This window comes from Electrona antarctica (assembly GCF_951216825.1).
Source record: "Electrona antarctica genome assembly, chromosome: 9".
Classification (NCBI taxonomy): domain Eukaryota; kingdom Metazoa; phylum Chordata; class Actinopteri; order Myctophiformes; family Myctophidae; genus Electrona; species Electrona antarctica.
Window position 1 is genome coordinate 23057464 of NC_136790.1, and position 23792 is coordinate 23081255.

At 43.3% G+C, this 23792-nt stretch overlaps 1 protein-coding gene across 2 annotated transcripts in view; it reads left to right on the top strand.

Annotated features, from left to right (window-relative positions):
- The first annotated feature begins 1427 nt into the window (after positions 1–1427).
- Positions 1428–23792, top strand: part of phc2b (polyhomeotic homolog 2b) — a 45320-nt gene continuing 22955 nt past the window's right edge. The window contains exons 1-5 of one of the 2 annotated variants that reach the window (XM_079509214.1): positions 1428–1599; positions 18007–18304; positions 20886–21047; positions 22098–22196; positions 22666–22827. In XM_079509214.1, coding sequence (XP_079365340.1) covers positions 18065–18304; positions 20886–21047; positions 22098–22196; positions 22666–22827 — 663 coding nt within the window. In that variant the 5' untranslated portion in view covers positions 1428–1599; positions 18007–18064. The remainder of the gene's footprint in view (positions 1600–18006; positions 18305–20885; positions 21048–22097; positions 22197–22665; positions 22828–23792) is intronic. The other variant, XM_079509215.1, reaches the window with a different exon arrangement.

Here is a 23792-nt window from a genome sequence, read left to right on the forward strand (position 1 = left end):
GGCCTATCCATCGCCATCTGCGTTTCCTTATTTCTTCTTCCGCTGGAAGCTGGTTTGTTCTCTGCCAGAGTTCATTATTACTGATGGTCTCTGGCCATCGGATATGGAGGATCTTCCGCAGGCAGCTGTTGATGAAGACCTGCACCTTCTTGATGGTGGCAGCTGTAGTTCTCCATGTTTCTGCTCCGTATAGGAGGACCGCTTTGATGTTGGTGTTGAAGAACCTAACTTTGGTGTTGGAAGTCAGTTCTTTGGAACTCCAGATGTTCCGTAATAGGACGAATGATGCACGGGCTTTACGGATTCTAGCTCTAACGTCAGCATTAACTATTTAACTTGTAATTAAAGCTAGATTTGATTAATCTTTTATTTCTTGGACAAATAAAACAGGCCTATCTTAATAAATCTTGATTGTCTGTATCTGAGTGTCTGGGTCTGGGATGCATTTGCATATTCAACATTCAGTGTTCTTGGCTGAAACAAGCATTTGGCAACTCTGTCGACTAGGAAAAGAGAGGCACTTTGAGCAATGACAGAGAACAGACACCAGAACACACCGCTCCTGCAGGTTTTCGTAAACCTGTGGATCATCAAAACTGAAAAGGGCGTTCATAAATATTCCAGTAGGCCTATATCCTACTTTTCTCATGTATTATACACACATGACACCATATTTCATTTTGCTCATGATATTGTGTACAATAATGTTAAGGTGCGTTTATAGTGCTGTAGAGCTTGATGCACCGGTGATTTGACATGTAGCCTGGCTGGCTGCAAGGCCATATCACAGGCCACTGGGGAATAAAGTTGAGTTTTCTGGACTAATACCATGTCCACGCTGATAGATGAAGGTATCGGGGGAGCTATTAAATACCAGATAATTAACTAGTGGGCCAACCAAATACGGTAAGTCATATTCTGATCAATTATTCAGTGTTTGCAGGAATACAATTCCAAGTTCCTCCTCATATTGCACACAACACAAAGGGGTTCCGTGACCGTGAAACACTATTGCTGTCCATGTTATGATGGGTGTTGGGTAACCCAATGTACCTTCATATTGTACATTCATATTCAGTATTGAAGTAAAAAAAAGATATAATGCTATAACATATGCTTATAGATAATAATCACACACACACACACACACACACACACACACACACACACACACACACACACACACACACACACACACACACACACACACACACACACACACACACACACACACACACACACACACACACACACACAATTGAGCAAACAATTTTGTTACTATGGAGATCATGACAGTTAGCTGGGATTTGACAGAGGATGGAGAGGGGCGGGGCGGGGCGGGGGTCCGATGAGACGGGGGCGGGGTCAAATACCGCAATTCCTCCGGCCATTGGACGAGGGCGGTCACGTGAGTCACGGGTTTCTCTCTCACCCCTGCTCCGCCACTGTAGCTGGTTCATTCCAAGACTGTCGGATAAATAAAAAATCCACCAACCACAACACAATCATCCAGAAATGGTGTAGAATATCAGGGAAACAGAGTGTGCAGCAGTGCCAGGAGCACCCGGAGGAGTACCCCACAAGGCCTACCGCCGAAAGGTATGGCGTTTAAAAACACGTTGATTTCAAGTGCATGTTGTGCCTCTCAGGCGGCCTTGAGACTCCCCCAAGGCTTGCATGACGACCAAATGGTCGTAGCCTTGCCTAGTGTGTCGGAACGCCGTTGAGTTGATCCAGTCTATGAGATTAAGATCCTAATCTGATCGATCGCCCCTCTCCGCGGCGCAGACACACATCAACACGTTTAGCTTGATCGCTAACGTCAACGCGTTTATCGCTAACCAACTGACGTCCGCAGCGTCTACTGTTCAGAGCCAGAGGGGCTCTACGGAACTTGCACTAGTACTAGTAGTAAAAAGTAAGCCTTTGGGTAGCCCCATATGTGCCCTCTCCCTACGATCATTCTGTTCTCGGAGCTACAGAATGAGCGTAGGGAGAGGGCACATATGGGGCTAGCCTTTGGGTAGTGTGTGTGTGAAGTTGCTGTAACTATAAAGTGAAGAATTACGATCATATGTGTTCTTCTGGGAGGCTAATTCTGGGAGGCTGTCTAATATTAACGGTACTGTTAATTCTGAGGATGTATGTACTTGGTGGTTGAACCCCATGCACTTTGGATTCGGAAGTGGGGTGGAAAATTGAGCGAAGTGGTCTTTTGAGAGGCTTCAACTTTGTCCTTTGGGTCACGACCCTTTAGATGGGGGAGGGGCCTTGCTATTTTGACAAGTGCACACTCTCATCTCTGTAGTGGGCAGGGGAGGGGGCATGGTAGATTTGGAGCAATGTGCCCATGTCTTTTCACTGACCCAAATGTAACCAAAACAACATGAATGGATCTAATGAACCCCCTGTAATGTTCATTGTTCACTCAAGCATGTGTGTGTGTATGACAGTCACTACACGCCCCCTACCATCATCTACCAACAGTCAGCCTGAACTCTGGAGAAGTGTGTTTGAACAGTCATTTTCTTATCGACTGAATGAATGGGCTCAACGGTGACTGTCCCCATAAAAGCTTCTCGAATTTCCATAAGGCTTCGGAGGTTAATTGCAGGGGAGCCTGTTTTATCCACTCAATATGACAGCAAGGCTATTATTACAGGATACAGTGTCTCCCTCGGGACCTTAGGTCACACAGCGCTGGGAGAATCAGCCAAACACAATTCTTACCACTTTCATCCACATAGCACTGCAGTAGCTGAAGCTTGTCTAGTGCAATCCAGTACAATACGTTGATATATTTGGATAAGATATTGCTATTCATTAGGTATAAATGCTTTGGGCTGTGATTGATTTGTGTGTGTGGGGGGGGCGTGTACTGTACAGTATATTTACAGTAAATAGTGATCTTATCAATACAGGGCCCAAGTCCATACATTTCAAGCAGGGACTTTCCGACTTCACTGCCTGGATGTTATCATGGGGCAATTTATGATGATTGATTAATGTAATGATTATATAAATGGTAAATGGTAAATGGTGCATTTATATAGCGCCTTTATCCAAGGCGCTTTACATAGATTGTGCATTACATTCACCCATTCACACACACATTCATACACCGATTGCAGCGGAAGCCATGCAAGGTACCAACCAGCACATCGGGAGCAATTTGGGGTTCAGTGTCTTGCCCAAGGACACTTCGACATGTAGACAGGAGGAGCCGGGATTCGAACCGCCGACCCATGGATCATTGGACGACCTGCTCTACCTCCTGAGCCACAGTCGCTAATACTATATTGATATCGGCTAAGATGTACATGAGAACTTTAGCATGGCTTGGTATTTAAAGTAGAAGGAGATGTAGTCCGCACACTGTTTTGCAGCTCCCACAGGAATTTCTATTTAGATATAAGGATGCCAACATTTCGACCCCCTATGGGTCTTTGTCAGGTAACAAAAAGTCCAATCCTTAGACATGTGCCATGTGCAAACTGCCATGTCTAATGTTACAATGTCGTTTTTGTTGTAGGCCTATATGACAGGATAATTTCTGTGCCAATCCTTCTTATTGCATAGGCTTAATTAAGGCTTTGATATCGAAATTGAGAAGATGGGAAGTAGTGTGTGTGCACTGTGCATGGGCCTGGCAGGCTGCGTCTCCCTTCTGGCTCCAAAACTATGGAATGCACTTCCCATCACAGTCAGCACTGCAGCCTCACTCCCAATCTTCTGCCGTAGTCTGAAAACCCACCTCTTCAGACTCCACCATGGCCCGTAGCACTTGCCCTAGCCTAGCCCCTTAGATAGCACATTATGTAGACTTGGATAGTATTTTAAACAGACTTATAGCTTGTTACGTAGACAGCTCTAGAATTGCATTTTATGTAGTCATAGCACTTTATAGTACACATGTATAATATATATTATATAGTATAGTATGTATAGTTTACATAGATACTCCACTGTTACGTTCTTAGTTTATGCATGATTCATGAATGATAACTACTTTTTTTTATATATGTGATGTATGCCATGCTTTTGTTATTGCTTAATGTAAATCGCTCTGGATTAAGAGCGTCTGCTAAATGCCTAAATTGTGCACTGTGCATGGGCCTGGCAGGCTGGCACGGAAGTGTCTTTTGTGAGGAGTAGTTGAGGAAGGCTGGCATGGTGAAAGTGTTTCCATGTTGATATGAAAGGTTTTTGCTTTTTGTTTATGTTTGAGCACCTGGCTGTCTGCTAGGCTTATTTTACAATTGGCATGTGTTTAAATTAGATTTGTGCAATTGTGTCTTCAGGTGAACCGGACGCACACTAAAATACAGTACATTTAGTGCTGCTCATTGAAATACCTCTCCATCCCTCCTACACACCAGCTTCCCTACTGCAAATAGTCATTTCAATTAACAGCTGTGGTTATAAAAAGCCATTGTTATTTTGCCATCATCATTCCCACTCACTATGTCATTGTAATGTTACTGGTGTGTTGAGTAGGGCTGGCTGGCCCCAAATATTCGGATGGTCATTTAACAGGTTGCTATTATTCAAACAATGATTTCAGTATTCAAATGTTTCAGCCGCTGGCTGTTTGTGGATGTTTTGCCTAGTGTTGTGTGTGGGAGTGAAGCTAAAAAGATACAGGGACAGCCCTGAGTGAGCTACTTTTTAAAGAAAATGTTTTAACTTTGTTTCAACAGTGAAGGTCAATGAACAGAAAATGAAAGTGTTGTCAACACCACTAGTATGTAGCATCTATTCACTGGTTTGGAATAGTGCATGACTTGCACTTGTAAGTTGGTGAGTTCAGATCAGGTCATCATTGTTTACTTTTCTGAACTGAAAATCATCTTCCACTGTATCTTCCATCCATCCATCTTCAACTGTTTAGCCGTAGTCGGGTCGCGGGGGCAACAGCTCCACCAGTGTTCCAGAGCAACATTAGTTGCGAGGCGTTCCAAGGCCAGTGAGTCGATGTGTTTCCTCCAACTGCGCCTTGGTCTGCCCCGGATCTCCTCCCAGTGTATCTTACAGATCTTTATTGTTACATCCCATTATACAGTACAGTATACAGTATACAAGTAGTAGTAGTATACAAGTAAATAAAGTCATAACATGATATAAATAGTACTAAACTAGAAAACGTGCCCCTCAGGGCACAGGTCTCCACCAGGGCAGGTCAGGTTGTGGCCTCCTGGTGGCGCTATAATAAGCCAATGTGAAAAGAGTGCCATTTCTTCTTACGCCTTTGATGGCAATGTGAAAAGGGTGAAAGATTTCTCGTAAATTGCACGCTGCGTTCATGATTTGAGGCTTTTTGTTCAAAACGGGCCAATCCTGTAAACTTTGAAAGCCAATGTTAGCCAATCAGGATGGAATATGAAATATCGGATAGATCTGTGTAGAGCACATGACTATAGAGATATTGTGTAACGATTTTTGGACAAAATATGGAGGAGTAATATCCAAAAATGACCGGGTAACGGTGCCAGAGATTAGCTGGTAACAGACGGACGGACACAATCACACACACAATCACACAAACACGGACAGAGTGCAAAACATACTCTCTCCCCATGCCTTCGGCCTGGTGGAGACAATTAGAAATAGTTCAATTATGAACAAAGCAACCTGCAATCTCAGAACTTATGCAGAGTTCAACCTGCCTGGTGGAGACCTGTGCCCTTTATGTAGTTTTCTATTGCTTTGCTGGGAATTAAGACTCATGGTGGTTTTGTGTTTTTATCACATTTATTTTATTATATATATTTTGGTGTTAATCAAACTGTCACAAAAAAGAAACTCGTACCACAGAAACTTTATTGTGGTCAATTATCAAGCTTTATCCACAATGATTCTCTAATACTGTTCACCGTTATCTCTTGGCCTAGCTGATCCTTTCATGTCATGACCTCGAGTCAGACAGATAGGGTGGCAGGTCCACAGCTGACACATTGACATAAATCTAGTGTGAAGCTCTTCTGATGAGGTGAAGAAAGCACTTTCACCTACACACGTGTTCTTCACTGCTGCTCATGCCGTGCTTATTTTTGCCCTTGCATATGAAGCAGCCTGCATTTGATTGCCTTGATAGAGCGGTCCTGATTGAAGCAAGTTGCTAATCTGATGGCTTTGGAGGTATTTATAGATCTGAGAAAGAAGCTTTTGTCTTTCTGCCTGCTCCCCTCCTCTTTTATCCTCTCTTGTCTTTCTGCCCGTTTTCTCTGCATGTTTATTTTCGTAGCTATTATTAGAGTCACATGGATGGATGTTTAAATTGTCCAGGATTTTAGAACTCTGACACAACGGGATAGGGGTTGCATCCCACAGATGTATGCAATGTCTAAAGTTAACTTCAACAGAAAAAGACCAAGGTTTGCGTGTTTGTGTGTGGCTGCTGGGGCTGGAATGAACACACACACGTGGGGGCACACACACACACACACAGGGGCACACACGTACACGGTCACAGGCACGTGTTCAGAAAGCTGTGTACATGTACCTGGAATGTGGCCAGCCAGGGTCTCTTTTGTGTTGGCCTACTCAGCTGTGTAAGAAGGAGTGCATCTGAATCAGATTTCTCAATTACAGCTATCAGGCGGATCTGGCCGGGCGATCATGGGTATCTCTGTGTTACATTACGTATTCCAACAAAGGCTGCGTGGCCTGTTTGGTCATAGCCAGGACCCTTCAGCCATCTTCAACTCTAAGGGTATGTCCTTAAGAGTGGGATGGTTTATTATTGTTATTATTATTATTGACTGCTATTCTAAAACGATGGTTAATGTTGGCTGGCACACAGCAATGGTGTTTTTTTTATCAGTTTCCCCCCTCTTCCCCCTTTTTCTTTCAATTTGCCATTATCCCTTTACTATAACCCCTACAGTTGGTCATATGGGAGGGTTTAGAAGAGCACAGTTTGAATCCTCCAATACGCATTAAGTTGCCAGGCGCTTAATTCTCTGTCACCTGACAGTGAGGAAGTTCACTGGGAGGGCATAACGCATGCAGAAGAACATGCTATCCGACCCAGTCTTCTCCCTGTTGGAACAGGTAGGTACCCTGACCAGTCGCTAGTGCAGGCAAGAACAGAGACTGCCCTCCCCGCCCGGTTCCTTGAATACAGCCAGAGCACCCAGCCAAGCGGGATGCACCACAGGATTCAAATCCCTACACTCTGCAGAGTTGTTCCCCTGCACCTCCCAGATGCCCCTCTGAGTGGTTCATTCATTCAGAGTGCTGATATTATTAAACCAGTCGTCTGTGTGGGTTAAATGTGATCAAATGCCGCTCCTCACAGAAAAATATAAATTATTTTAGAATTAATTGACACCGTTTGTGTATTTGGCTTCCTGCTTAAGCCTAATGTATGAGCTGTTATGTCAAAGTGTTGAAAATAACAGATTTTCATGTGAAATGTAATCTTCAAAATCTGTTCTTTTTTTTTGTGATTAGTATTTTATTGGATTTTCTTTTTCAGACACAAACCCAACACCCACAATACCAGTAACAACAATACAGAACAAACAAACGAAGACAAATAAAGTAAGAAAAATAAAAATAAAAAAAATAAAGGTTTTGACACAAATCGACACATCGTCACATTACAATAAAAAAAGAAAAAAAAGAAGAAAAAAAAAGAACCACAACTAGGAGGGAAGGAAGGGGAGGGAGGCTGTGTTCTTCTCGATAGAGACATATGTGAGCAGGCGAAGATCTACTGTAGGGGGGGGGGGGCAGCCAGTAGTCATCATCATACAATCATACAGAAGGAATCTGTCCCACTTCTGGTGGAACTGATCTATCCTATTTTTCATAGAGAATCTGTTCTTTTTGAAGCCACATATTAATCATGCCATTACTCTACTGAAGGGAGGAAATTGAAGTTATATTGACTTGTTAAACATGCTTGCCCAAACGGTTTCCAGTTCTCCAGGACATTCTCGGCGTATAGCGAATCTCCATCTTTACTCATGACACATGAAAACTCTAACGTGCAGCTTTTAGCTGCATCTCCATTTAAACTGATACATTCTGTAGACTTCCATCCTATTCCTAGCTGCCTTTTGCTTTGATACCAGGACAGTTCAGTAGCAGACTAGAGGCCTATAGGGCTTCAGTTTGTACAGGCCATTTATTTTCTTTTAGCCTGCTCTCCAGAAGAGCTTATTAGGGTGTTAAGTGTTCTCAGAATTGATGATGCGTCTAGCTATTGTGCTGAAGGAGGGGTTTGTTTGTATTGGAGACCTATGCATTACCAGCCCTTTGTATCTCTCATTTCTGTTTACCCAAGTATGTCTTGGCTACTTGAGGCCCCTGGCTGTCAGATTCTAAAGGTCCATCATCATCAATGGCTCATATCAAACCGAGACACATCAATCCCTATTCTTTCCACCCTAATCTGAATTTCTGACCCCCCCTCCGCCCATGTCTCTCTAGGCTCACAAAATGTCTCCTCCGCCAGCTAATCTATATGCTAATGGGTAGATTATAATCAATGGGGTTCGTGCATGGGTGGCCCCAATCAATACACTAGCACATGACTGGCTACATTTCATATCGTCCCTGTTGGGTAGAAACCTGGTATGTCCCAAACGGTTACTTTTCAGGAAATTATTGTCCAATGTAGTTATTATTTAGGCACAAGCACTTGGTAAATACTTTCATTGGTTCAATATTTCTTAAACGCACAGACACTTAACCACTTTCACTTTTGAACATCCTATATTAAAATTGGCTTATGGGTACTAGGGATGGAGCTCGGAACCTGTTACCTGAAAAGACTCGATAACAAGCTTATTGAGTACCTGTATCAATAAGCATTGGGCTTATCAAGCCCGTTATCGAGCATATAGGCCCATGATGTCATGTTTTTCATCAAGACAAGAGGCGATCAAGAAATAAATCTAATTACTCACGCTGGCACAAAAATGTCAGTCTAAGACTAAAAGTGTATTGATACTTGACAACCAGTGCTGTCCGGGTAAACAAAATTACGCTTTTAAAGTGATGGTATACACATTAACCAGTTTACAGTTCCCACAAGATGATAGAAAATGCTCGATAGTGGGCTCGATAAGAACCCGGCTCGATAAACCTGATCGTTAAGGTGCTCGTTCTCAATAAAAATCAACAAGCTCCATCCCTACTTATGGGAGGGGGATCATGGCAACGTAAGTACTATATGTACCATCTGGGAACCCATCAGGTTTTTTTTTTTTTTTTTAGCTGAATCTGTATTGAGAGATTAGTATGACTCTGACATACTCCTCGCCTCCAATGGGGCATAAGGCATCGATAATGTTTGTCCACCTATCACGGTATATGGCAGCCAGTTGTGCTGTGCCCCACGAGAGACCCATCTCCACTCTCCAGCAGTTCTGCGCCAGGTCCGTCTCGTTTCCTTTTCCCTGGGGGTGTCCATCTGACGGCCAAGCTACACCAGGCTTTTCGCGCACAAAACGCGTGCGTTTACCCCCGCGCGTGCGTTTAATTTAGGTCCAGTCCTATTTAAAAAAATCACACCCGTGTGAACTGAGTGGTGTAAGGTCTTATATAGACTGATCAGCTGTGGTCTGACGTAATGAAATCACACCCGTGTGAACTGGGTGACCATAGCAACCGTGCTAATTTTTTGAGCACAGACAGACACGTAAACTAACAAAGCCAGTTGTAGGAGTGGTTTACACCACTCAAAAACGCACGCGCGGGCGAGAAAAGCCTGGTGTAGCTTGGCCGTGAGGGCCACTTGGACTCTGACTTAACTACGCCCATATAGGCAGGACCATGGTCACGTCACTATGACTCGGAGTCGGACATAACCATAAACAAACACTATACGCCCATATTATATAGACGGGACCACGGCCATCCAGCCACATCAAGATGACAAACAAACCCGATGTGCCCACATAATATAGGCATGTATGGACATCTGGTTGTCCGGAGCCACGTATCCGACCGCTATGCCAATATATCATAGAGTATATAAAAGGATAGAGACTGAACTGGCGCGAAGCTCTGCCCCCCCAGCTATTCATGTCAGTGGAAGTTGCTCAGTGGCGTTTTAAAGCACCCGGAAGACTGCCGGAAGTACCTCCTCTGGACCTCAAATTTGAGGTCCGGGGTGACGTAGGGAGTGATGGTCCTACATGTTAAAGCCCAGCTGCACGGGGTTTCCCGGTCATGAATACACGGGTCCGCCTGTAGTCCCTCCTCCTACCACTAGGGCCCAGAGCTTCAACGTTGAATAGCCTCACTGGCCCCTTGCAATATATGGGCAAACATGCGGCCCAAACCTCTAGTTAACAAAAAAACAAAAACATATGGAGAATACAAGGTTTCCACCCAACAGCGATGATATGTCCAGACTCACTCCAGACAGTTAATGTGGAGGAGTAGAAGGACCATAAGTATGCTATTATCAGGCCATTTCCCCAGCTGGTTTATCTAGCCCCTTGCACAAAAACAAAAGCAGTATCCCATTTTACCTTTTGATGGGCAGATTGTCATTTCATTGCTTTTCTTCTTTACACCCCCCCTCCCCCCCCCCCATAATGAAATGGCTTTTCATCTTTTCCCCATCAGTAACGTGCTACTTTACTCACAGATTCCAATTTATATATAATTACAGCATTAAGCTGGACGTGATGATTTTGATTTGGCTAATCCTTTAGTCGCCACAGATTTAGTCGCCATTTAGTAGGTAATGGCCTGGGTTATCTCTGAGAGACATCATTTTTGGTAATCCCTCTGGCTCAATTGCATCTAAAAATTTAGATTACAGTCTAACTGCAATGATAATCGGTTAGATTCCCTAACTGTTCTAGACTTTGATCTAGGCTAAACGATATAAAACGAACATGCATTTAGAAAACCAGGTCTGTACATGCAAATGACCCAACCTATGTTCTAGCGTCATGCCAAATACAGTATAAGAAGAATGTCAATATTAACTCCTTTGTCTCTTGTCCAGACATCTCTAAGAGGGCATCGAGCCACTCGATATGTTTAACAGCTAAACTGAAAATTTAAGACCTCCCCAAAACTGTTTATTAGCCAAAGTAGGTGAATAATATGAATCAAAATCACACCCATGTGATTTGTTGTCGTACATCATCCAATACAAAATGAATAATCTTCTTCATGAATTAATTTGTCAATTTATGTTATCTTTTAACCATGATACAATGTTTTAAAAAACCTCATCTTTTCACAATGACCATGTAAGATGACAACTGAATTTATGTGATATATAAGCCCCGAGCTGAATTAAAACAGTTGCACTGTGTTTAGAAAAGACGATTTGCTCGTCCACGTATGCGTAAATTCTCCATTCATTGTCGATGGCATTTAATGTTTGTTAGGACAAAATAGCTGATTTGCTCGTCTACATACAGTATGGCGTAAATTTTCCTTTCATTGTCAATGGCAAATGTGACTAGAGTTCAGGACAAAAAAAAGATGTATTCCAAGGACAGTTTGAATTTAGCAGCATTTTGCTTAGTGACTGGTGTTGAACCTGAATAATCTGTCAAATGTCCTGAGTCTGTTGTACCACTCAAAATGCAGATCCTTTCTGATTATTATATATATTTTGTCATGCAGTGACTATTTAAGAGGGTTGAATATCAAAAAATGGTGATTATTTTCCACATTAATATGTGATGGTGGCTCTCAAAATTCAGTATTCTGGCAGAAGGGGGAGGGGAGACGGAGTAAATTCATTACCATCATCTTCATTAGAGAGGGATCCGCTGACCCAATCAGCGCGCTGCGCTTCACACAGGGATTCCATAGGCACCCCGTTGGCTGTCGCTAGGATACCAGATAATCAGGAGGCAGGCCGGGGCCTGGTTGGTGGAGTTGAGTGTTGATGCTGGGACGAGGAGCTAACTGTGTATCTGTGTGAATGCATGTGTATGTGTGTGCGCACACATTGGGGGGTGTATGTGTGGGGGGGTGTTAGACAACCGGGGCAGAGGGGGTTTTGGAAATCCAGTACTCAAAACACTCGCTCACTCGCTGGCTCAGTCACAACAAGCCAGAGACTCAGACAGACAAAGAGGAGCAGGAGGACCGTAGAGGAGGACAGCACAGTCCCTGGGGATGGGGCATCATACCCCTGCATCGCGTTGGGGGAGCCAGAGGAGGTAGGGGGGGAAACACCAGGGTTAAGGGGGGCAGGGGGTGGGGGGCTTTGTCTCAGCAGCAGCAGAGTAACCCTCTCTCAGCATCATTCAAAGCTAATATCACACACTGTGTGCTCTCTTTGCTATCGATCTACTGTACTCATATTTTGACAAATGTGCACCTGTGGTATTTATTTAATGTGTTGTATGTGTCTAGGAGGGGACTTAGGGGATGCATGCTGATGGAGCTTGCACTTGCTTATACTGGGCTCTTAGTGTTGTAGAGACAGCCAGTCTGTCTCTCACCCCCCCCCCCCCCCCTGTCTCTGTCCTAACAGCTCTTGCAGACTATGGACTATGTAGATCCTCAGACGAACATCAGACAGCCGCTTATTATTACTGTATACAGTCTCATAATGCCGGCTTGAGCAGACCACAAGATCAATAAGTATTTTTTCTTTCTTTCCTGATGTTGGCGCCCAAGCATTTACAGTACACGTATCTTTTTTTAAAGAGGGGAGGCGAGAGAGGCCTGCCTGCCTGCCACCATGCCGCCCTCTTGTCATTCTCAGTGGGTTCACCAGCTCTCAAGGTGTACCAGATTTGGCGCACCCAGGTTAGTCTCAGCCAGAATTTTCAAGCTATTCAAAGGGGGCGGGGGGGTTCTCCTTAGCTCTCCTGCACTGATGGATGAGTGACTCGTCTCTGAGAGACAGGGAGGGGGGGGGGGGGGCAGGAGGCATCATTACCAGAGGGGATTCCCTCCTCTCACCCCCACATCCCCTCACAACACGATGTGGCAATGACAACCAGACGATGACTAAAATGACCACATACAACATGCAGGGAGAGCCATGATGGGGGATGATGATGTATACAGCCATAGAAAAATAAAACGTGCTCGAGCCAGACTGGATGTCAGCCATCAGTTTTTCACTAACAGACTTAATTATAGGTCGGAGGCTCGTTCATATGTTGTGAAATGTAGAATCCAGTATAGAACTAATGCAACACTGATGTTATGGTTTCTTTGTTTTTGGCTCATTATGGATGTATGATTCCCATTAGTGGTTTTATTGTTATTTCCAAATCTTTCATTTAATTTTTGTTTTGGTTAGTTTTCATATGGTGTTCAGTGCTCAGGGTGTGTGTGTGTGTAGGTCTGTGTCAAGTACATTTTGTTTCAGTTTCACTAAAAGGGTAAGCATACTAAACCTTAATTTCCGAGTAACTGAAAGTAACAGTTTAACCTTGCTTTTCTGGTATGAAATGTTGACACATTGTCTGCTGCTTTTCAGGCTTGTCTGGTTATGCCGTTTTTTATAGGAGCAGCACATTATTATCACCACGCAGAGCATTTTCTGAAAGTGGGCTATAGATCTGTGCCACATGTCTTAATTTCACTTGAAATAGAATACTGATGAGGTAGGGGGGGGGGGGTTGGGGTGGCTTAGGAATTGCAGCACGGCGGTAGCAGCGTTGCTTCTCATCTAATTACTTCCATCGCGCCCTCTCTCCCCATTCCCAAACCCCTTTAATATCCATAACCCACCCACTCGGCCCACATTCGCATCCCCCTCTCTCTACCCAGCAACCTCCAGCCCTTTTAACTTTACACCCCACCTATACCTCTCTATAGGCCCAGAGGCTAGAAATGCCACCCTCCCGTTTTTCTGTGTATCGCGACAGGCTCTGTAGTCTGTAGTCTGTACTAGCATCAGCTGTTTGAACCCCCACCATCAATTCCATAACCACCCACACACTCTATTAGCACATGTATCTTTCTCTCTCTTTCCCTTTCTCTCTCTCTCTCTCTCTCTCACATACACACACACACACACACACACACACACACACACACACACACACACACACACACACACACACACACACAGTGTTTGACAACCTAACCACCACTACCTCGTCTGCTTGATGACCTAGGCCTGACTCACACCTTCGCAACAGATTGATGTATAGCTGATGCATGAGACTTATTGACTGATGCAAGCTCACAATGCATTTCCAATGGGAGTCACATGGTTTGACACAACATTTGTGTTGTATGAGCTGGTGGGGTGCAGTCAAAACACAGCCGAAAGCCGTACAACACAAATGTTGTGTCAAACCATGTGACTTCCATTGGAAATGCATTGGGGCAAGATGTAAACAAACCCTTTCTTTACATCTAGCATGCATCAATGTTGTATGCTAGATCGAAAGGTGTGAGTCAGGCCTTCGTCCTAGAACACTCTTTTTATTCTAGTTACTAGAACTAGAATCTAGTATACTCATACTGAGGTCACACCAGCCCATCTGAGGTCACACCAGCCCATCTAGTATACTCATACTGAGGTCACACCAGCCCATGTTCTTCCTTATCCCATTTGTTCCAACCGTTTAAACCATCCATCCATCTCTATCTATCTCTCTCATTTGTAAGCCCTTGCTTACAGATCCCATCTCCTCATTTCCTATCCAATCACGTCTATAACATCAACTATCACTCTGTCCGTCTGAGGCCTTCCATCTCATCTGCTGACAACAAGCACGGAGACCCCCCCCCCCCCCCCGTGATAAAGGATAGGGTACCAAGGGGCCATACTTAAAAAGGCTTTTACAAGGCGGCCCTAAATCTTCTACCCTCCTCATGCTCACACGCTTTTAGTTTTGATGGCTGGCAAATGGGTTCAGGACAGGAAGGCCGCTGCTTTCACATGCCAGACAGTTCTTTTTGTCTTGTTACTTTGGTCATGTCTCGGTAATATGCTGCTTTTGTATTAGCTGTGTGTAGGACACTAATGTTTGGATAAATAGTAAATACTATTTGGTGTTGAAAATAAACCTATAAGCGAGAGTAGACCAACATTGTTCGATTAAGTCCAGGTGAAAAATGTAACTTTGACCGGCGTCATTTTTACGTGTGGGGGAGGGGTTTGTTTATTGCCATACAAAGCCCTGGCACAGCAACCCCCACCACCACCAACAATAACAACAACAACAATAACCCTTTTCCGCTATTAACATTCACCAAATGTAGTGTGCTTGTTTTGAGTTAAAGAGCCCTGTAATTTTTCTCTGAAGTCACTGGCATTCATTAGCTTTGAAAGCATGCATTCTTTTGTGCTTCTCAAACTCACCCTGCTTTTGGATCGGATCCAGTCCACTTTTTATCCATGCAAGTCAAAACACCTTGTATAGTATTTCAAAAAGTGATCTGCAATCCTGTAGGTCGGACTACCAAGATAGTTTATTTAAACTGGATGGATCTCAAATTAGATTTCACTCCTGGTATTAATTTAACTGTGAAAACAAACAAGCTTCAAGAGGGCCATTCATTTGTGTTCGTGTGCGTGCACACGTGTTGTGTGGGGTAAGAAAAGCAATTCAGGAGAAGTAAATCCACTATGCAATATTGCTATGAGAAGAGAATGAATTTTCAAACCAGGTAAATTTGTCCCGTCACAACATTTGTGGTAAATGCATGTAATTTATAGCTTTATTATTATTAATACGTATTATTTGTATTGTATTAATTTATTTTAAAATGAACTTGACAGCATGGCATTGTCAGTTCATCTAAAGGGAGCACGCTTCAGTGCTTGCTTCAGTTGTGGAATGAAAAGAGTGGTTATTTTTGCCGGACCATGTGCTATAATGACTTGTCTTCTGTAGAAAGGGGAGACATACACAGGTAATGGTAATTTTGCCTCTGGCCCTCAGGGGAGTGGGGGAGGACTTTCAGGGAGAAGTTTCATCATAATTCTGTAGAATACACATACGGTATTCAGAGATACTCTCACATGCACGTGCCTGCACATTATTTGTTTCATTAACAATAAATAAATATCCTTTACAAGTAAACTGCACGGATGCATAATACTTTATAGCTCATATGATCTTAAATGCCCCGACTCTCTGTACGTGTGTACGTACTTTGCGTCTGTAAACCCCCTAACTCAAGAAACTTTCACCCCACGACTTCAAATTCGACACGCGTTCCACACCACCATAGGGAGTACACTGCCTGGCCTTGAGTCGGTCGGATACACGGTTGTCCAGAACCACCAGAACAGGCTCTGGTCAGGCAGGCTCTGCCAGTTGACCTCTTCCTGTCACTCTGCCTGCCCTGAACTGTTAGATTTTCTTTTCTTTTCACTTAGATTTAGCTCAGTGTTTGGCTGGATAAATAACAATGTAATATTTAAAAGCATTTTACCACAAGGTACATGAAAGAAAGACCATTGGCTTCTATGTTTGATGTCATGGCTGACTGAATGCACTTATCCGACGCACCTGTCCTTTGTAGGTGTGCAGAAGGACTTTGTCTTCTTTGTCTACAGTCCTTCCTGCAGAAGGACTGTATCATTCACAGGACAATGATACTAGCAGGAAATTGTGTTTTGTACTGTTTTCAATGTTTATGGCAACATTTGAATTGGTCCATCAAGTTGAACATGCTGTCAGCTAGTCCAGAGTGTCTCAATACTCCTTCCTCTGGAACGACATCTAGTCTACCCTAATGTAGTGTTTCTCAAGTCCAGCCCCAGGGCTCCTTATGGGTTTTCCAGGTGGTCCAGGAGCAGTTTAGGCACTAGCTTTAATGTATAAGCTCACACACAACGCGTTGCCAAATGTGAGTTAGGATCTGCTTTTTTCCGAACTTGTTTTTAATTCTTTATTTTTTTTTATCTCTTAGATTGGTGTCCGCGGCCAAATATATGGTGTATACATTTGTGGCGTCCTTGACATGACGTTTGAGAACCACTGCCCTAATGGACACACACTTTCTCCTGTGCCTACATTACCACCATGTGGCTTCCTCAGAGCTCAGCTAGACTTGTTTTTGTCGTCTGTCACTGTGAAGCACATTAAGTGTACTTGTGGTCTGAAATGTCAAACATTTACTTCTGACCCAGTACTGTCCTTCTGACAAAAACATTCTTCTCCTCTTGGTCAAAGACGGCCTGAATTTTGGCTCTGAATTGCAGGTATTTTACATGATTTATTTGATCCACTTAAAATGCAGGAGATTCCCCACACAGCGATGTTAATCAGCCAGTGAGAATGTGGGAACACTGCCTGGAAATGCTGTGATGGACCGTGATCTCTCTCCTCTCTACAGAGCATTTAGGGTCTCTCTACAACGCTATTAGCCTATGTTCATCTATAGACTACTTATCATACAGTCATACGTCATATGACGGACTGTCACACACCGAAAATGGCAGATCTATAAGCTTGCGATGTAGAGTGACGATGTAGTTAGACTATTTTCTGTATTCATCATATATCGTATGCTGGGCTTAATACTTGTCATTTCAAAATTTTCATTCAAATCTGTGATTTGTACTTGAAAATGAAAAGGTGCTTTTCAGCAGAATTGAGCTAAGAAGAAAGTTGACTCCTGGTGCAGTCTGGTGCAGAATTCTAATGGGTCTTGCCTGTAGGCATTAGCAGAAGAAAAACAGTAGCTTAACATTCCACACAGCAACGGCTTCCTCCATAGGAGGCAGCTTCATCACTGCCAGGCCAAAACGGGAGTACCAGATAAGACATTAAACAAACCAAACCTTTATTGATCTCTGGAGGGAGATTCAGGTCATAGCAGCAGCACCAGTAAGAATGTAACACAGGGACCAAACCAAGATAAATAAGAGAGGATAGAAATTGAGCTTATATTCTGGCACTAGACATTTGCACTGCGTCCATGAAGGAGTGTACCATTATATACAGTCAGTGTCAATAAATATAAATGTTCAGATAATAATAAGAATGTCACTAAACGCATCTATCGCCAATAAATATATGAACGAGTAGCTTGTACAGTATGTTATGTATTGTACAGTATGAATGATGTGTCCTTCCGTTCCTCCAGGCACCGGAGAGCCATTCAGAAGAGCCGGGGGTCAAAGGTGAGAAGAGCAGAGGGTACCATGGAGAGTGAGCCGGGGACCCCTGCCTCTACGACGGGTAGCACAGGGACCACAACCACCCCCAGCACCAATACCAGCACAAGCAGCACCGCTGCCAGCAGCAGCAGCACCACTACCAGCAGTTCTAATAGTAGTAGTACTGCTAGTAGTAGTACTACTAGTACTAGTACTACCATGGGAAGGCAGGCAATACCTCAGATATCCGTCTACAGTGGGATTTCTGACCGGCAGACAGTTCAGGTATGTTCCTTCTGCGATGAAAAATGTGTGGCATGTGTTGTCTCATACACTAACAATCCAGCACAGGCACACTTACGTGTTGTGCTTCTACTGCCCTCTGTTGGTACATTTCGAGCCATCCTTCTCAGAGCAGTAGGTGGATTTGCACCACTCTCCTCTTCCATGAATCAAGACGGCAGGTATTTGAATTCCACAGCCTTCTGATGAAACTATCGTGTTAAAGTAGTAGTGCATGTCGAATGCAAAGATTATGTTTTAAAGCTTAGTTTGTTTGCACAAAAACAGAACAAGGAGCATAATGGAAAAAAAGGTAAATTATGCCGTGAGATACAAACTTAACCCATTTAGACCTGAGGACGATTCTACAAATGTCTTCTAAATCCATGTTTCTGTGTCATTCGTTCTCAAACATTTTCATGTCAAGGACCCTCCAAAAATGATATGTAATTGACCCCCATCTGAAAATATGATGTTCCAGCCCCCCCCCCCCCCTCCCCCAGAAGCAACGATTTGAGTTAAAAAAAACAATATATGAATATATATCCAAAGATTTGCACCACATTTTTGCGACTTTTCAAAAATAGCAGACCTACAAGCTCGTAGCGCGCCACTCGGTGGCGCGCTATGAGCTTGTAGATCTTCTTTTTTTCACTAGCTAAAGCATAACTTAAAACACCAAAAGGGGTTCCCGCCCAGAATGGGTTAAAAACCAGTGCCGTCGCTACGTGTACGCGCAATTCACACTGCGAGTAGGGCAACCCTCCGAGGGGGGAAACAAAATGTTTCAAAAAGTGTCAAGCCGAACCTCCTAATAACAATTTTCTCCGTGGCTCTGCCGTGTAATAATGCACGCCCGTGTGTGCGTCCTCACAAACGGCGAAAGTAGCCGATCTGCATAGATAACGCAGCACTCTCCTCGGGAGGGGGGGGACAAATGTATGCGAATGGGGCAACCAAATCGTCCCTGTTAAAAACACCTTGCTTGAGCTCTGAGGGCCCTATTTTCCTCAGTGCCTTACTCCTTATCCCTAAACTTCTTTGCATTTTTTACTTTTTCTTACATTTTTGATAGTTCAAGTAGCCAATCTACAAGCTTACAACGTGTCGATGTAGATAGCCTAGTTGAACCATTAAAAAAAAAGGCAAAGAAGTTTAGGGATAAGGGGTAAAGCACTGGTGAAAATCGGGCCCTGAGACTTATCTCCTTTATCCTCTGTTGTAGTGCTCTTGACCCCCTAGAATAATCCCCTTCCACGACGGGGGTCACCCTGCTTTTCATGCTGTGACAATGCCACTCTGGCCTGGTGGATCCTCTTTCCAGCAATGAAGGAAGCACTCGTCATTGTCATCCAGCAGCAGCACACTCAGCCTAAAGCCACAGCGGTCGTTTAAGATCAGCGAGGGCTTGCAAAAATGTGTCTACTACGTACAGAATCCTCTCATCCTTTCTCTCAACTTGTTCCCCCTGAGGTTTGTGTCTGGGCGGTTTTAAAATCCATTAGGCCACAGGTCAAAGTTGCACTCTGGTTGCCTGGCAACCAGGCGAAGGCTGTCATTCAATGTCAGGGATGGCGGATGAATAGACAAGAGAGACATTCTGGTGCACGATGAGTTCTGTTCCTGGTAAAGAAGGGATAATTCATTCTGTGACCCCTTCCCTGCAATTACCTACTTGAGAAAATATACATTTCTCAACACTGAATGAATGGAGCAGGTTATCTTCAGTCTCTTTGCTCTTACCTGGGAAAAGCTATACATATATTGTTTAGACATTGTTGACATGTTGTCTAACCTGTCTAGACATTTTTGACATATCTAACCTGTCTAGAGTCTAGACATTGTTAGAGATTTTTGTAGACATTTTTGACATATCTAACCTGTCTAGAATCTAGACATTGTTAGAGATTTTTGTAGACATGTCTAACCTGTCTAGACATTGTTAGAGATTTTTGTAGACATTTTTTACATGTCTAAACTTTCTAGACATAGAGATTTTTTGTAGACATTTTCCTGCGGTCTTGTTTGTACCACCTGAATGTGTTTTTATTTTTTATTTTTTCAATTTCATAACTTAAACTTGTAAAATAGTGTCTCTGATTCTGACTTTGAACAAAATATAAATTTCACACAGAATTGTCTCCGTCAGCAATAAACGACATGTGTGGCATGCTGTTACATGAAGTCTGAAGTCAAAATCTGTAACTTAGCTGGGAGGGAAATCATCAAGATTTTTCACTTGGTGACAAATTTTAGATTTTTGGCAAGGTATGGGCAATTATGGAAATCTAACTTCTGGAAAGGTATCATTTTGAAGATGGCCCATACCTAACACCATGCCAAAAATCTAAAACTTGTTACCAAGTGCATAAATTATTGTTGTGATATTTACATATTAAATCCCAGTTTATAGGCATTTTAAGCTCTCAGCAGCCATCGTGGACACATCTTGAAAATTATGCCTTTCCAGAGCGAACTTGGATTTTCAACATTTCCCCTAAATCAATGAGTTGGATGAACTGTTGCACCCCTGCTGCCACTCGACCAACTCCACAGTCACACTGTTGTTTGTCCCTTCCTGAAGGTGATCCAGCAGGCCTTGCACGGCCGTCCCAACACGGCGGCGCAGTACCTGCAGCAGATGTACGCGGCGCAGCAGCAGCACCTCATGCTGCAGACCGCAGCGCTGCAGCAGCAGCACAACCTCAGCGCCGCTCAGCTCCAGAGCCTGGCCGCCGTGCAGCAGGTCAGCACCAGGCCTGTCACAATTATTACATATTTTGAGATAATCGCAAGTATTTTTGCCTAATCGCCAATCGCTTCCAAGTTGAAAAATGTCCATAGTCCATCCATACATAAGAAATCACACCCGTGTGAAGTGAGGGGCGCTCTTATCATCATACGTCGTCATCATCATCTCATTCTGGCCAATCTCAATTCGCATTCTCACTTTTGTCTTCAAAGTTTGTGTTTACACAAACCCTCAAAGCTGGACATAGGAGGGTCTAGCGCCTCTCAAAAAGGATAAATGGCAGATCTACAAGCTTACAACACATGTTGTAAGCTATTAGATCAACTATTTCTGCTATTTTGTAAAAAGCTAAGTAAAAATGATTAAATGTGTCAGTGATTTCTTTGTATAGCTTATTTAAGTTATTTGTCATATCTCAATTTGTAACTATGTAGCTTAAAAGGCAACGGAAATACAAATTGTAACGTTCCAATGTTCGCTGCAAAAAACCCCCACAATTAAATCATTAATCGCAATTATTTGTGTGACAATGAATCGTCGACTTCGATTTGTAATCGTGAAAGCCTTAGTCAGTACATGTTCACCTGTAGCTCAGCGGTTCTCAGCCTGTGGGCCGTGAGGGCGTTGCAAATAATTGGCGAAACAGTAATATTTTAATGATAATCATAATATATAACAACATTAATATTAAAAAGTGATTATATCAGCCGAATGGCTGCCATGTTGGAGCAATCATCACAAACCTGTGTGATCCTTATTTAACTGCGACTATCAAATGTCGCCGTCCTAGTTGGGTCTAAATATCGGTTTCTGTATTTTGGGTTAATTGCCCAGCCATATACTATTTTTATACTTTCTACCAAACACGCTGATTTGTTGCAACTTACTGAATTTGACCGCTACATTTAAAGTAATTCGAGCAGTAATTCACAGACAGTCATGTGCAGACTTGGATATAATCACATCATTTTGATGTTTTGACTGGAGGTTTATTTACTGTATGCTGCCATTAACGAGCTCTTGCCCTCTGTCTATCTGCACCAGGCCAGTATTGCTGCAGGCAGACAAAGTGTGTCCCAGAACAGCACTGCATCACAGCAAACGGGATCCTCTCAGGCTACGGTGAGGGAAATCTACAGTCTTGTGAGTTGTGGGCTCAGTTTGACAAAGGGCTGTTGGTGGTCCGATCTGTTACGAACTCCGATGCTCTCACAAGCTCTCAACGTGTCGAGATGCGACGTGTTGTGAGCTTGTAGATCGGCTTTTGTCTGTGTTTTTGCCGAGCATCATCGTACGGCGAAAAATAACCTGGGGCTTAAGTGGTTAATCAGACTAATTCATTTAAGTCTGATTATAAAATAAATCTATTAGAATGTTTTTACGTCAATTCGTTGATTTTGTTTTTTTTCATAAAAAAATGGAGAGTTGTATCCCTAACATAATGAGTCTACAAGTAAAATTAAAAACAAAAAACAGGAACTTACTGCAGTCAGTTCTGAGATCATTTCATTACCTCTGTCGAACACAGTAGTCTGCTGTTCATACGTTTTCTCAGCAGATGTTTACAAACTTCGTCCCTCTATTCTCCATTGTCCATGTTTCCCCCAATCAGATCAACCTGACCACCTCTCCAGCTGCAGCCCAGCTGATCAGCCGAGCGCAGAGCATCAGCTCCGCAACCCCCGGCACTATTTCCCAGGCCGTGCTGCTGGGCAGCCCCTCCAGCACCACCCTCACTGCCAGCCAGGCACACATGTACCTTCGTGCACAGATGGTGAGACACTGACAGCAGCAGCCAGGGCACCAGGAGGTCACATCATCATGCCCGCTGGCGCTTGTACACAACTACTTGGCTCTATTCTGCCCTACAAAGCCAAAGTGCAGTAGTAACTACGAAAAAAAAGAGATGATAAATGGGTTTAAAAGTGTTTCAACTCGTCAGCCAAATGAGATATTGGCATATAAGTGATATTACATGCAAGCGTTGTGTGCACGCAAGCGTTGTGTGCACGCAAGCGTTGTGTGCACGCAAGCGAGCGCACAAACTCCAACCTTTTGTCCTCTTGTATGCAGAATGCATGCGTAAATAACATGATATATACAGTATGCTCTAGCTTGGTTGTTTCCAACCCTTTTCCCTTTCCCTTTCCGCCCTACGTTTATTTATTTTCTTTACATCTGACAAAAGCTGAGACCCTCCACATGTATGCACACAGACACACACGTACACATATATGCACACATTTGTGTTACATATATACTATATATATACTATATATACTATATATACTATATATACTATATACTATATATATATACATATATACCCTACATATATACTTCCCTTATGATCAATAGCAAGTAGATCAGCTATTTTTTAAGCTTTTTTTAATAATATTGAGTAAAAATGTTTTCTATATGACAGCTTTGACTGATATCACATTGAGAACATACAGTTAGACAGTGGATGAAAGAGAGTTATGATTTTGTGCAACATGTGTAACATGTTGGACTGCAAGGGGAGACTGGTACCTCAGGGTTTGGGAAACACTGCTCTACGCCGAGCTCACAAGATTTCTTGTGGAGACTTGGTGTGTGCATGTGTCGTGTGTTGGCCACTCAATGTGTATTTGCCATAGTAGATGAGAGTTTGTGCGGTTTTCATGTCACTACTGGGGGTGTGGCTCTGGCAGCCCCGCCTTGTTGTTGTTAATGAGTTTCACCCGACTGGTCCCGCAG